The sequence below is a fragment of the Odocoileus virginianus genome, chromosome 7 (genome assembly GCF_023699985.2).
Source record: "Odocoileus virginianus isolate 20LAN1187 ecotype Illinois chromosome 7, Ovbor_1.2, whole genome shotgun sequence".
NCBI classification, from domain to species: domain Eukaryota; kingdom Metazoa; phylum Chordata; class Mammalia; order Artiodactyla; family Cervidae; genus Odocoileus; species Odocoileus virginianus.
In genome coordinates this window covers 21,667,519-21,681,825 of record NC_069680.1, presented here as the reverse complement: position 1 = coordinate 21,681,825, position 14,307 = coordinate 21,667,519, and the positions used below count along the sequence as shown (strand labels likewise).

At 50.4% G+C, this 14,307-nt stretch overlaps 1 protein-coding gene across 5 annotated transcripts in view; it reads left to right on the top strand.

The window, feature by feature from the left end:
* Positions 1 to 12,461, top strand: part of RGS10 (regulator of G protein signaling 10) — a 41,766-nt gene extending 29,305 nt beyond the window's left edge. For all 5 annotated transcript variants that reach the window (XM_070470279.1, XM_070470276.1, XM_070470277.1 and 2 more), the window contains one exon: positions 12,110 to 12,461. In XM_070470279.1, coding sequence (XP_070326380.1) covers positions 12,110 to 12,256 — 147 coding nt within the window. In that variant the 3' untranslated portion in view covers positions 12,257 to 12,461. The remainder of the gene's footprint in view (positions 1 to 12,109) is intronic.
* The last annotated feature ends 1,846 nt before the right edge of the window (positions 12,462 to 14,307 follow it).

Sequence of the window (14,307 nt, the reverse complement as noted above, 5' to 3'; positions counted from 1 at the left end):
AAAGTCATTTACTTGAGGGGGAAATAGAGGTGCTAACTGTCTTCCTTGGGCATAACTGGATGGAAACAACATACTTGCAGGGGCTTGCCCAGTGGTTCAACAGTAAGGAATCCAGGGCTGCAGGAGACGCAGGTTCAATCCCTGGGTTGAGAAGATCCCCTGGAGGAGAATATGGCCACCCGCTCCAGTATTGTTGCCTGGGAAATCCCATGGACAGAGGAGCTTGGTGGGCTACAGCCCAAAGGGTCACAAAGAGTGGGACATGGCTGAGCAACTGAGCATAGCACAGGGTACTTGGAATCTGAGTTGATTCCATAGTGAGTCCCTGTGAAGGCCTCTGGGTTCTGTTTCGCTTCAGGAAACTGTCTCTCAGGGGCCTTGCTGGTAACCATCGAAATGCATGCTCAGCACGGTTTGTGGTTCTTTGCCCCCCAAAGGCCCGCACGAGAGCCCTGTTTTCCTAAGGAGAGTGAAGCAGAGGAGAGCATGTTTGGAACCACAAGACTTAAATAACTTAAAAACCCTTCTCAGCGGCTCTGACTTCATTCAGCCAGGCTCCTCTGTCCATGGAATTCTCCAGGCAAGAGAGTACTGGAGTGGGTTGCCATTTCCTCCTCCAGGGGATCTTCCCAACCCAGGGATCGAACCCAGGTCTCCTGCATTGCAGGCAGATTCTTTACCAACTGAGCTACTAGGTAAGCCATGACTTCATTCAGTACCACTTGGCTTTTTGACTGAGCTGTCTGAGCAGGCTGCTTTCAGCACCAGCTCACCAGGAAAGCTTTAGGGAGCCTTAACGCCTACCTGTGCTAGACAATGCTCCCAGCCCTGGAGGCTGCTACTGGGGCAGTGTGGACTTCGGGGCACAGCTGAAACCTAGAAGGATGGGAAAAATCTTCCCTGAGCATCAGATGAGATGACCTGATGTCCATGAATCTCATTTAAACAAGAGCTTCTTGGGTCTTTGCTCAGGTCCTATTGATTCTTGGTTTACACACAGTTCTAACACATTTTGATTTTTCAGTTCACAGCCTATTTGAAGTGCTGGTAGAGGCTGTGGAGTGAGGAGCTGCAAGAAGCAATGGCTAACAGCCAAGTAGGAGGCAGAAACATGATACTAAGAACAGAAAACCATAGCACAGTGATTGGGAACCACCAAGCGTGGGGGACCACAGTCCCATACACCACACTGGGGGCATCCCAGTACTGCAGGTTGGTGGTGCAGTTAGTGATCCTAATGACCCTAAAATGTCAAGCAAAACTTACATTGTGGTCAGCATAGTCACTGTAGAGTGTGTTAGATGTTTTAATAAGAATTGCATACTTATTAAAATGATATCTTAAGAGAAGTTTGGAGGCTTAAAACGTTCTCTAGAGAATTCGTCATTGGAGAGATTGTTCTCTGCTTTAATTTTGCTCTGCTGATGGGGCCCAGACGTGTTGCTGAGCACATGCTGGTAAGGCCAGGAGAGGCAAGAGTAGCACTAGGAGCATCCTTGGAACTTCAGCCTATGGTCAAAGGCTGTTGTTGGACCAAGTAAAGTTTCAGGAAACTGGAAGTGGGAGGAGGTGATCTTACACAGAGTTGATTTCTTCAATGAATCGCAACTCACTGCAGCCACTTTTTAATCTTCAAAATTCCCCAGGGGGACTTCCCTGGTGGTGCAGTGGTTAAGCACCACCTTCCGAAGCAAGGGGTGCAGGTTTGATCCCTGGTCAGGGAGCTAAGATCTCACATGCCTAGGGACCAAAAAACCAAACTATTAAAACAACAACAACAACAAAAAAAACCCAGAAGCAATATTGTAACACATGCAGTAAAGACTTTAAAAATGGTCCGCATTAAAAAAAAAAAAACTTCCCCTGGGAGGTCTGTTTCGGTTCTAGTTGGTTTGCTGGTGTGTGAAGTTGTTTTTTCTTTCATTCCTTTATGCTATTAATATTGGCGGAGGGGGCCTACTATGTACCAGGGACTGTGCTTGGAACTGTGAGTGCAGTGAGGAAATCGGCATCTGACTAACCATGAGGATAGGAAATACAACAGGCAATGGGCTAAGAGTGACCGAGAGGGGTCTAGTGATCAGTGAGTACTCCTTGAAGATCCGAGTGGCAGAAGGGGGAGCCAGGTGAGAAGACGGGGGCAGGACCTTCCAGCAAGAGCCAGTGGCACATGCAAAGGCCCTGGGGCAGGAATCCAGTGGGTGTGTTGGGAGAGGTCAGTGTGGCTGGAGGGGAAGGAGGGAGACAGAAGAAGCCAAGTTGGGAGGGGCTGGCTGGGTTTAGGCCCTGAGGGAACCAGTTTAATTTCAAACTGGTGACTATTTATGTGCCAGCTGGGCTTATAAGGTTTGGTTCTCTTGAGAGCCAGGCCCCTTGGCTCTGACCCCTGATGCCAGCTGCTTCCTTCCTTCATTGGGATGGGGGGCGGGTGGGTGGCAAGGGAATGCAGATGACTCAGTGCAGAGCCATCTCTGCTGCTAGAAAGTCAGTTGCACACCCACAGTCTCCTGACCATGGCTCATCTCTGTACCCAATGGCCTGACTCCCTGCCCCCTCGCTCCCCACTCCCTGCCCATCACTTCCTGGACTCCGCGTTCACACTCATGTCATCATCACTGTATGTTAGGTTAGGCAGAAGGGGAAGTGGGGGCTTATGATCCAGGATGGCCTCCATCGTCCCCCTGCCAACTGGGTCCTGCTTCCTGGCGTGACTTCTGTGGCCTCATCGGTAACACGGAGCTCTCGGCAAACATGGCTGCCTCTCCAGGCTCCTCCGCAAGGCAGCCCACAAGCCTTCAGGGACCAGGTGTTAAAAAGTCGCTCCCTGATGGCCACAGCCTTGTGCCCTTAGACCCAACGTGTCTCTCTTTTCTTTGACATGAGCATTTAGCAGCTGTGAAACTTTGGGCAAGATGCCACTCTTCTCTGAGCTTCAGTTTCCTCGTTTGTGAAATGTGGGTTATGATAAGGCAGTTCTGAGGATGAAATGCACGCGTGTCTGTGACGTGCTGACCTAGTGCAGAGGCTGGCGTGCAGTCCATAAGTGTTAACTCCGTAAGTGTTAGCTGTGCGTGTGTCCTTTAAATTGCTTTCATGCAGCAGTTCTCAACCGGGGGCGGTTTTGCCCCTCTGGGGAATGGGCAGTGTTCTGGAGACAGTTTTGGTCGTCACAAGTGGAGTGGGCGTGCTCCTAACGGTGCCAGGGTGCACCCCCCACCCCCGATGCAGATGTATCCGGTCCAAAATGTCAATGGTGCTGAGGTGGAGAAAAGTATTGAAAGTATTAGTCGCTCCGTCATGACCGACTCTGTGCGACCACATGGACTGTAGCCTGCCAGGCTCCTCTGTCTTTGGGGTTCTCCAGACAGGAATACTGGAGTGGGTGGCCATTTCCTTCTCCAGAGGATCTTCCCAACCAAGGGATCAAGTCTGCATCTCCTGTATTGCAGGGGGATTCTTTACCATCTGAGCTACCAGGGAAGCAGAAATCCTGGCTTACTGCGGCTTTCAGAAATGTAGCAGAATTCATGTGGCTTACCCTCACTGAGCCTCAGGGCCCCACCTTTTTTAAAAAAAGCAGCAAATAATGTATATGGCTCTTCACACTTTAGCGAGTCCTGGGAAAACATTCAGGCTGCACTTCTTCAGTTTACATAGTGTCTCTGTGTGTGCGTCTCATTTGACTCTCAAGCGGTCTTGGGGAAGGTGGGACCTGGCACCTCAGTTTACGGGAGAAAGTTCCCTAGAGGGGGAGGTGACCTGGCTAGCCTGAGCTCCCAGAGCTGGAAGAGGGGAAAAGGGGCAAGCGCCGAGCACTTCTGGTTCAGCTGGACTCTGCCTGCCACACGGCTGCCCTGTGAGGCCCGAGCTCCGTGGGAAGCCGTGGTGTTTGTTCTCACTGTTCTCTTTCTGGTCTCTGCTGCCTTCTTCCCTTCCTGGGGGCTGGTACGGTGGCATGGTCTTTGGCACTCAAAAGCCAATCAGCACGCTTACCTTCTCTCTTTTCTCCCCCTTGGCCATCCTTGCTTAGTTGTTCTCTCCTGTACCTCCAGCCCTGGCTAATTCTAGAAGATTCCCAGCAGTCACTGAGGCACTGAGAATCACCTACAGCCTAAAGGGACCAAAGTGGTCACAGCAGCCTAACGTGCTTTTCTTTGTATAAGAAGTGATGGTGCCTGTCTGTGCTGGCCCTGACAGCCAGGCGTCCTGCTCACCCACTTGGCCGGAGCTCCAGCGGGGCAGGCCAGCAGAGGAACCCGCGAAGCCACCGCTAGCCACGAGCACATCCTGTTACTGGCCCGCCCAGGATTCTGGACAAGTCAATTTTGTTTTTGGCTGCACCCCACACAGCATCTGGAATCTGAGTTCCCCAACCAGGGATCAAACCCATGCCCCCTGTAGTGGAAGCTTGAAGTCTTAACCACTGGAGCACCAGGGAAGTCCCCGGACAAGTTAATTTTTTAAGCTATTTTTCATTGCAAAAAAAAAAAAAAAATGCAAGAGCTGACTCATTGGAAAAGACCCTGATGCTGGGAAAGATTGAAGGCAAGAGGAGAAGAGGGCGACAGAGGATGAGATGGTCAAATGGTATCATTGACTCAATGGATATGAGTTTGGGCAAATTCAGAGAGATAGTAAAGGACAGGGAAGCCTGGCGTGCTGCAGTCCATGAGGTTGCAAAGAGCTGGACACGACTGAGTGACTGAACAATTGTAAAATTACTACGTGCATTGTTAAGATTAAGAGGACAAAATGACACCATCCAGAAGATGACGTGAAAGGCTAAAATCCCCCAGTTGCTGCCTCTTCACTCTCACTTTCTGCCTCATGCTGTGTATCCCTCCAGACCCTGAACATTTGAAAATGGAGCACTTTGAAATCTGCTCAGTGACTTGAGGTTGTGGCAGATGAAAGATTTAGAACAGAATTCTGCTCCACAAGTTTCTGGGCACCTGTTTACACGCCGGTCTTGCTCTGAAGCTTCTGGGTTGAATTCCACAGTGTATAATGATGGGTTCCCTGGAACAGCAAGGAGGTTGGAGAAGAGGGAAGGTCCTTGCTCATGGGACCATGAAAGAGAGAGCTGCAGGTTCGAGGGGGAAGGGGTGCTCTTTCCCCTTCCACAAATTGTAGGAACCCCAATGCCTACACTTACTACAAATTTTGAGGCTTTCCAGGAGGCCCTCATCCAGGCTTCAGGGTTGATGCATGCTAAGTCTGGTCTGGGGAGGACAGAGCGGAGGCAGGTTTTTTTCCACTGAAAAGGAAGTCCTCAACCTCTGATGTTTAAAAAAAAAAGAAAAATTGAAAGACTTCAGTGAGACGTCGACGCTCCCAGCCACATCCTTGACAGAGAAAGGAACCAAGCCCCAGACCTGTTCTTTTTTTCAGTGGTGTCGTTTCTGTGAACTTCCCCAGACCCCAAGAAGTAAGACTCGCTTCCTTAGTCGACCTCGGTAAGAAGGGCTGGAGCAGCTGGTGAGGAGCCGGAGGAGGCGGAGGGGCTGCCGCGCCTCCAGGGGTCCACTCCCTCTCCCAGTCCCTCATCTCTGCAAGGCTGCGATGGTGGCTGGAGCAGGGGTTCCTGGGCGCCTCAGTCTTGCTGCCAGCTGACCCTTGCTCCCGAAGATCAAGCCCAGTCCAGAAAATGGCATGTTCCAACGGGCACAGCCAGAAGGAGCAGTTTGTGGGTTTCCACTCAAATGCAAGGAGCGTTGGATCCTGGCGTTTGCCACAGCCCTTTGGCTTCTGAGGGTGGGGCAGGAAGGACAGCATTTGAAATACTTTTTTTTTTTACAACTTAAAAATAGTGTTTAAGGGAAGAAGGCGGCGGAGAGGTACCAGTATAGCCCTGAACTCTCTCCGTGATGGCAACAGGCAAGGATAAAACACCTCCACCCCACGCAGAAGGTGTGTCATTCAGCTTTGGATTTGAGGATCAGGGACTTCAGGAAACAAGTGGATGGCCACCTCCTCCATCCCCCAGCCCCTGACAGTGTGATAGCACCAGACCCATGGGCTTGCGAGGGGATTCCACCCGGGGCAGGGGCCACTGCCTCCATCCGTTTTTGGCCTCTCTCTGGAGTTCTGACCTCACCCTGGCACGTGGTCCACCTCTGGGGGAGCCCGTTCCAGAAGCAGGAGCAACACCCAGGTGGCAGAACCTTCTGTGTGGCCTTCCCTGGAGCTTTGGGACCAGGGCCGACCTGAGCTTTGTCATCTCTCCCGCTCTCCGCCAGCTGCCCTCGGGCCTTCTCTCCCATACCCCCATCACAGAGGGGAAGGTGGTCTTTGACCAGCGGTGGGGGTGTCCCCATCAGTGCCCCTGCACCAGGAGCCTCTATAGCACCCAGCTGATCCTTGCATGGGGACTGGCTCTCTTCATGCTTTGCATCTGCTTGCGTGGTGTGAAAGTGTGTCTGCAGTCTGCGTGTGCAATTACATTCTAGAACTGCAGTTTGTGGACACTTGTATACCTTTTCAGTCATTTTCACATCAAAACTAAATCAAGTGCTTGAAGCAAATATGAAATCCCATTAATAAAATTTTCTGTTGCAGGAAAGGTTTCATGTTTTTTCCTCTTAGTATCCAGTTGAAATTACATTCGTGGAAGGCTTTGCAGTATATATGTTTAGTTTAGGTCTTTAATGTCCTTGTGTTTTTTGTTGTTTTTTTTTGGGGGGGGACCATGTCACATGGCATGCAAGATCTCAGCTCCCCACCAGATCAGGGGTGGAACTCATGCCCCTTGCAGTGGAAATGCAGAGTCCAAACCACTGGACTGCCGTCTTGTCTTCTAAGATGGGTTAGAAGATTTATTAGGCTTGCAATATACTTGATTGAGACAGGGATGAAGCCTCCATGGAGGGGCCCTCAAAGCTGGTTAAGCATCTCATTCTCTACATGACTGAGTATGTGTCTGTGAGGGAATCCTTTCCAGAGCAGCAGACAAAACAATCTCAAATCAGAGCCCCTCGTGGATATTTTCCAGCACAGAAAGGCAAATCCTAATTAGTTGCGCTGTCTGGGGTCTGGGGAGGGTGGGGTGCCTTGCTGTGTATCAACCTTGAGTTGGGGGACCTCGTGGCAGGAAGCCTCCCTTCTTGGTTTTCACTGCGAGTCCCACCTCTGGCAGACTAAGGGTTGGATCCCAAGGCCAAGACACTAAGTGATTTACAGTCCTGGCATGTAGCTCCCAGATGTGGGGCTGCTGAAATCTGAAACCTGCACGGACACAGCTGTGTTGGCAAAAAAAAAAAGGTAGAAATGCAACTTTGCTGCCAACTTGGGTTTTCTGCTCCATCGGCTGCCTGTGTCCCCAAAGGGCTGTCTGTGTGCGTTAGAGCTCTGCTCCCTTGGTCTATGGTCCGCTGCCCACAGTCCCAGCCCACCGGGGTCTCCACCTTCTTCTTTCGCTTCCCTGCAGACAACTTGAGGTGCGTGGTCAGGCTGATAACCACAGTCCAGCCCTGGTAAGTCCAGTTCTCCCATCAGAGAGTCCTGGTCTTGTGGAGCCTTCTGGAACCCCTAAGGGCCATCTCATTTTCTGTGCTCAAGCAGGAGTGAGGTGAAGTCAATAATTTACCTGTGTTCATTTCCAAGAGCTGTCATAACAGATGATTGCAAACTAAGTGGCTTAAGAAAATAGGTGTTTTTTTTTCCTCTCATAGCTCAGGAGGCCAGAAGTCTGAAACCTGGGTATCAGGCAGGGCCGTGTTCCCTCTGAAAGTTGGAGGGGAGATCCTATCCTTCTCTCTTCCAGCTCCTGGTGGCTCCTGGCAATCCTCAGTGTCCCTGGCTTAGAGCTGCATCCCTCCAGCCTCTGTCTTTACCTGGGCTTCTTCTGGTTGTATGTCTTTCTGTGTGCTCTCTCTTTCTTTTAAGGACATCACTGCTTGGATTTAGTGAAATGAAAAGTTGCTCAATTGTGTCTGACTCTTTGCAACCCCATGGGCTATAGACCGCCAGGCTCCTCTGTCCATGGGATTCTCCAGGCCAAGGATACTGGAGTGGGTTGCCCTGCCCTCCTCCCGGGGATCTTCCTGATCCAGGGGCTGAACCCAGGTCTCTTGCACTGGTGGCAAATGCTTTACTATCTGAGCCACAAAGAAAGCCCCCTTGGATTTAGGGCCCACCCTAAGCCAAGATGACATCATCCTGAGAGCCTCAGCTAACCCTATTCCTAAATAAAGTCACATTCTGAGGTTCTGGGTGGATGTCAGTTTGGGGAACACACTGTTCAACCTCCTATACTGACCTTTGGGGATGTTTATTCCCCACTTAAATACACAAGCTAACACATCAGAGAATGTATTTGGGGTCATTGTTTTCAGTTTTAGTGAACTTGAAACATTCGGTGTTTAGTCACTTGACAATCATGTTCATTTTTCCACATTAAACTCTTCACAATCTCCGTTTTTAGTGACCACCTCTCACTCTGCCGTAGGAGTGGTGGGATGGCCTGGAGGTAGGCGTGTGGGCTCGAGAGCTGGACGGCCACTGTTTGCATCCTGCTGGTCTCTTTTGCTCACTGTCACAGGCTGAATTGTGTCTCCTCTCAAATTCAGATGTAGACTCCCAAGCCCCAGGATCTCAGAGTGTGACTAGTTGGAGATGGGGGTCTTCAAAGAGGTGATTAAATGAGGTCCTTGGAGTGGGTCATAATTCAATCTGACCAGTGTCCTTATAAGGAGAGGCGATTAGGACATAGACACACACAGAGGAGAGACCAGATGAAGACCCTGGGGAAGACAGCCACCTACAAGCCAAGGACAGAGTCCTCAGGAGAAACCAGCCCTGCTGTCACCTTGATCTTGGACTTCCAGCCTTCAGAGTCCCGAGAAAGGAAATTCCTGCTTTTCAAGTCACCCAGTCATTAGTACTTGTCATGGCAGCTGAGCTGACAATATACCAGCCACTGGGGCAAAGCAACAAACCTCCTTGGCCCAGTTCTTTCCCTTGTGTATTCGGGGTCCTCAGGGGTTCAGTGAAGATTAGAGAGGATGCTCCATGTGTTGACTGGCATGTGATTTGAAGGCACTCTTACTGGGATTGGTACACCTTGAACTGTTTCACCAGCCCTTCAGTCATTGCTCAGTGGATGGGCCCTGTTTATTCACTGGGTGAACCGCTGACATGACCATTTGCCCTGTGATGAAGGCTGCTGTGGTCAGCAGTGGGGTAACTGGTCTTTGGCCACTTTCTTGCAAGAGATTTTTAGGACATTCTCAAAGTCATCACAGCTGAGTACCCACAAGGGGCCCTGGGTTGGAGCCGCCTATTGCCATGAGCTCCAAGGTCAGTGCCCAGGAGACCTTTTGCTGGTGGCAGTGAAGACCCCGTCAGAGGTGCCAGGCAGCTCCTAGCCCCAGAAAATGAGGCTCTTGGTAACCACATCCCTTTCCTTCTTCAAATCTGTCCCGGTCTGATGCCTCCAGCTGCTACCCGGTGACTCGGTGGCAGCAGGAGACAGGCGAGGACTCCTGAAGAGGGAAACCCAGCTCGAGGGCCTCCATGGGTATCTCACACCCACCTACGGCAGGGCGTGGTCCCTGAGCTCTTGCTAAATAATTTATAGCCCTGTCCTCCCGAGCTTGCTGGCTCCAGGTGTGCCGAAGTGGGAGCTGAGCATCTCCGGGAGGCTGAGCCCTCCTGCTGGAACCACCTCCCCTCCCCACTCCCCCACCACCTCGGGCCGGGCGCCTCCAGCCCCGGCCTTTCTTCTTCTTTTCTCGAAGAGCCGCAGCAGGCAAACAGGATGCACCACTCCCACACGCGGAGACTCAGACGAGACACTTGGGTCGAACCGCATCCTGCTGATGGTGCTGGGTCACATCTGCTGCGGGCCTGGTTGGGAGGAGGGGGTGGGGGCTTGGTTCCCCGGGTCGGGGGCACACAAGAGCCTGGTTTCATCCGTCACACTTCAAGCATCATTTCAAACGGTGAACTGGATGAGCATCTCAAAGTCCCCTTTGGAGGTTCTTGTGCTTGGAAGGGCTGAATAATGCAGGTCGTGATGAGGAATGACACACCCGCACGACATGATACTGGCATTTCGCATCTCCTGTCTCACCCCTGCCTATGACTTCTGTATTTTCTGGGAGGTTTTTGGCTTTAATGAATACTTTCTCCAAACCTTATCGAAGCAGTCTAAGATGACAAGATTGCTACAAAATAGATGCCCACTCTGGAGAGGCGCAAGGCGGGGGCCTTTGGAGCGTGCTCTCTCTGAGCAGGTTGACCAAACTGGAAGCGCACTCACAGAAGGGCGAGCAGCAGCTCAAGAGTTTTAGGAAAACCCGAAGTCCAAACTCGGCTCAGAGCAAAACGATGTAGGCGGTGCTCCCGTGTTTGGAGCCGTCTTGGGAAAACAAAGGTGTCAAGGCCAAGTTCCAGCTCTCCCAGCCCCCAGCCAGATGTTCTGAGCCCGTGGACACCATCAGGCATTTCATTTGTAATGTAGTATATGTGCCTGTGGCTAGAGGGTGGGTTTATTTATTTATTTATTTATTTATTGCCTTTTTTTTTTTCCCATTTATTTTTATTAGTTGGAGGCTAATTACTTTACAACATTGCAGTGGTTTTTGTCATACATTGAAATGAATTAGCCATGGATTTACATGTATTCCCCATCCTGGTCCCCCCTCCTACCTCCGTCTCCACCCCATCCCTCTGGGTCTTCCCAGTGCACCAGGCCTGAGCACTTGTCTCATGTACCCAACCTAGGCTGGTGATCTGTTTCACCCTAGATAATATACATGTTTCGATGCTGTTCTCTTGAAACATCCCAGAGAGGGTGGGTTTAAAAGATGTTTTGCCACCCACTTGGTGACCCCGCCTGGCAGCGAGCGTCTTTCTAGATGCCCCTGGAACTTTCTGTTTGTCAAGTCCATGGCGGTGCAGTCAGTGAAGGTGCCAGGTTGCGTGGTGTGAATTCTCAGTCTGCACAATGTCCTGAAAGTCCAGTGGGAAGGTCTGAGATGGAGAGAAACTTCTCAAAATAAGAGACCATCCCTCGATAGCCCGAAGGTTCTTCCCTTTTGTTTCCCCCTGTTCCAACCCCTTGGCAGGGCAAGGGAGGACTGTAGCAAAGCATGAGGAGGCACTAGGGGAGGAGGATGTTGGGAACAGGGACTCTGGCTGAGAAGGGGGGAAACTCTGCGAACTTGGGGTGCAGCAGGTGGCAGTCCTCTAATCCATCAGGGGTCCTCCCCTCGCACCTGGCAAGTGTGTATTAGAATAACTTCTTTCCCAGAGATGCTCTCCTGGGCCTGTGTGAGTGGGCAGGTGTCTGCATCCTGCAGCTGACTGCTATTTTCTTTAATTAGAGCCTGTTCCCAAAGCCCCTCCTCGCAGAGCTTGTCATTCCACTTCTCTGCCCTGCACTGAATAAGCCCCCTTTTATTTCTTGGCGTAATAATAGGTTTGTGTAAGACCTTGGTTGCCAGACTTCTGGGGGCCTAAATATTAGCACCGTCTGATATGATAGTGGCCTTTACTTCATCGTCTCTACAGATATGGCTTCTCCTCTGCTACCTCAAGTTCCCGGAGACCCACATCCCTGTATTATCTAACCTGAATACAGTGGTGATTCTATTTTTTTTTTTTTAAGTGGTGATTCTTAAAGTACCTCTTGATCCAAGGGTATGCATCAATGTTGTGTGAATCTAGACTTCCATGAAAAATATAGATTTGCTCGTGTGACTCTTTAAGCTCTTATAATCCATTGAAATAATTTCATAATGACCCCAAACATCCAGGAAATCTGCCTGGTCTACTGCAAAACTTCAGCTTTCCTTGGGTGTTTGGCATGCATGTGCATTCCTTGGCACATGATCGTGCTCCTGCTCAGTCGCTCATTCGTGTCCAACTCTTTGTTGCCCCATGGACTGTGCCCCTACAGACTCCTCTGTCCATAGAATTTTCCAGGCAAGAATACTGGAGTGGATTGCCATTTCCTCCTCCATGGGATCTTCCCGACCCAGGGATCAAACCCGTGTCTCCTGCATTGGCAGGAGGGTTCTTTGCCACTGTACCACCTGCAAAGCCCCAGCACATGATAGGTATTTAATAAATATTCAATGATTTATAATTTTCCTTTTCCCCTTAGATCTTCAACCTCATGAAGTATGACAGTTACAGCCGCTTCTTAAAGTCTGACTTGTTCTTAAAACACAAGCGGACCGAGGAAGAGGATGAAGAATCACCAGATGCCCAGACTGCAGCTAAAAGAGCTTCGAGAATTTATAACACATGAGCCCTCCAGGCGCTAGCAGGACTGGCAGCTTTCAGAATCGAAGGAACTCACTCTCAGGACCATGCAGGGTGCATAATGGCTTTGTTATCTGCAAGGACTGAAATGTACAAAAACCCTTCCATGGGATCTGTGTATTTTATTATCTGCTTGACCAGTAAGTTTTGCATGATGGCTTATCTTAGATAAAAAGACAAATAGCTTTGAAGTTTTAGTTCTGTCTCACAAACAAAAGTGAAATAGTCCTTACACACTGGACATCTTGAGTATTTTACGGCTTGATTAAACTTCATGTGAGGCCTCCAGGTGAAACTTAACAACCACATCTTCCCTTTGACGTCTTCACCCTCCCTCCGTGGGTGGGTCACTCGGGTCCACGGCTTCACTTGGTGAATCAGCTCAAGAATGAGTTGATCTGGCATGCTCAGGCCACTGGGGGCTTGTCTGTCAGATGCCTCTTGGGTTAAATACTTCTAGAGAATAAGTTCAGTGCTGGGAAAAGAAAATTCATCGCAGCCTCTAAAGATTCGGGGAGTTGCATGTGAGTATCATCTGAGGGCTCTTATTTCTGAGGTTTGGGTTTGTCCTGGTTTTGCCCACAATCTGTGACATTTCATGCAACACAGATAAACAGTTCATTTTGACAGAAACAAGATCTCAACCAGGAAGGAAGAAAACCGGAGACTGTTCAGGGTCCCCATGGCGATGCAAGGTGGTGCTGAATGGGAAGGTGGCACCCGGCCCCTGCTGATGATGGAGGGTAGGGAATGTTCGCTCCTCTCACAGCCCATTGGGTGAAACCCTTTCTTCTTAGTGCCTACCCCTCACTAGACTTCTTAACTCTGGGCTTGAGAGTTCAACCAGAGGATGGAATGGAAATGCTGTCTTTGGAAGCTCCCTCTTGGGCTAGAGTCTGTGAGCGAAGTCCAACGGTCCCAGGCGGCCCTAGCCAGCCCAAGTTCCCCCCACCCCTGCCCCCAGCAAAGCCAAGGTCAGGCATGGTTCCCTTCTGCTCACTGTTCTGCCATCTGCTGCTGCCAGACCTTCTCCAGCATATTTGCCAAACCTTAAACTTCTGTTTATACAAACAAAGCAACTAGACTCTTCCTTGAGAGCCTTCCAACTCAGACATTCCATTTGCAAAACTCCCTGCTGTTGACTATGACTATGATTTATCAATCAAACCAGGACACTTGAGAGAGAAAGGCAGTGGGTTGAATCATTGTGCTGGGATAACAGGACATCAGCCAGTTCTGTTCTGGGTGAAACCCATTCACATAGTCACCTTGCTGATCCCCCTCTCCTGGCATGACCACTTGGGCGGTCTCCCAGATTCTCACTGTCCCTTCACTGTGGTTTAATGCCCCCGTCTTTCCTTTCTGGGTCTTAGGGTGCCGTTGGCTGCTTCCAACCGAAGCACACAGCTGAACCTCATCAGAAACAGTAAACACTTGATCTCCCCCACTCCCAACAGGTGATCTGCCTCCCCAGGTCATCCCAGACAGGTTCTCTCTCTGCCTGGAATGAGATGGTCGTCCTGAGAATGACACCCAAGGGCCCTGTCATCTGGGAAATTCAGTCCATCTTCAAGCAGAACAGATTGATGTGCTTTTAGGAGTAAGGAACTAAAAAAAAAAAAGAAAGAAATAGGTTCTCTAGCTGAACTTACAGTTTTCTAACCAGAAAAGTGCAGAGATGCAGACCACCCTGCCCCCCAATGTCACAGACTCAGGATAATTTCAAGGCCCCATGGAGCTGAGCGAGTGGCTTGTGTGCTATTTCCTAGTTGTGTCCGACTCTTTGTGACCCCATGGACTGCAGCCCACCAGGCTTCTCTATCCATGGAGTTTTCCTGGCAAGAATACTGGAGTGGGTTGCCATTTCCTCTTCCAGGGGATCTTCCCAACCCAGGGATCAAACCCGTGTCTCCTGCATTGCAGGTGAATTCTTTACCCACCGAGCCACCTGGGAAACCCTGGTCCTCCTATTTGAGAGCCTGTTCTGGGCGGGTCCCAGAGACTGCAGATGGCTGGAAACCCTCTTTCCGGCTTTCA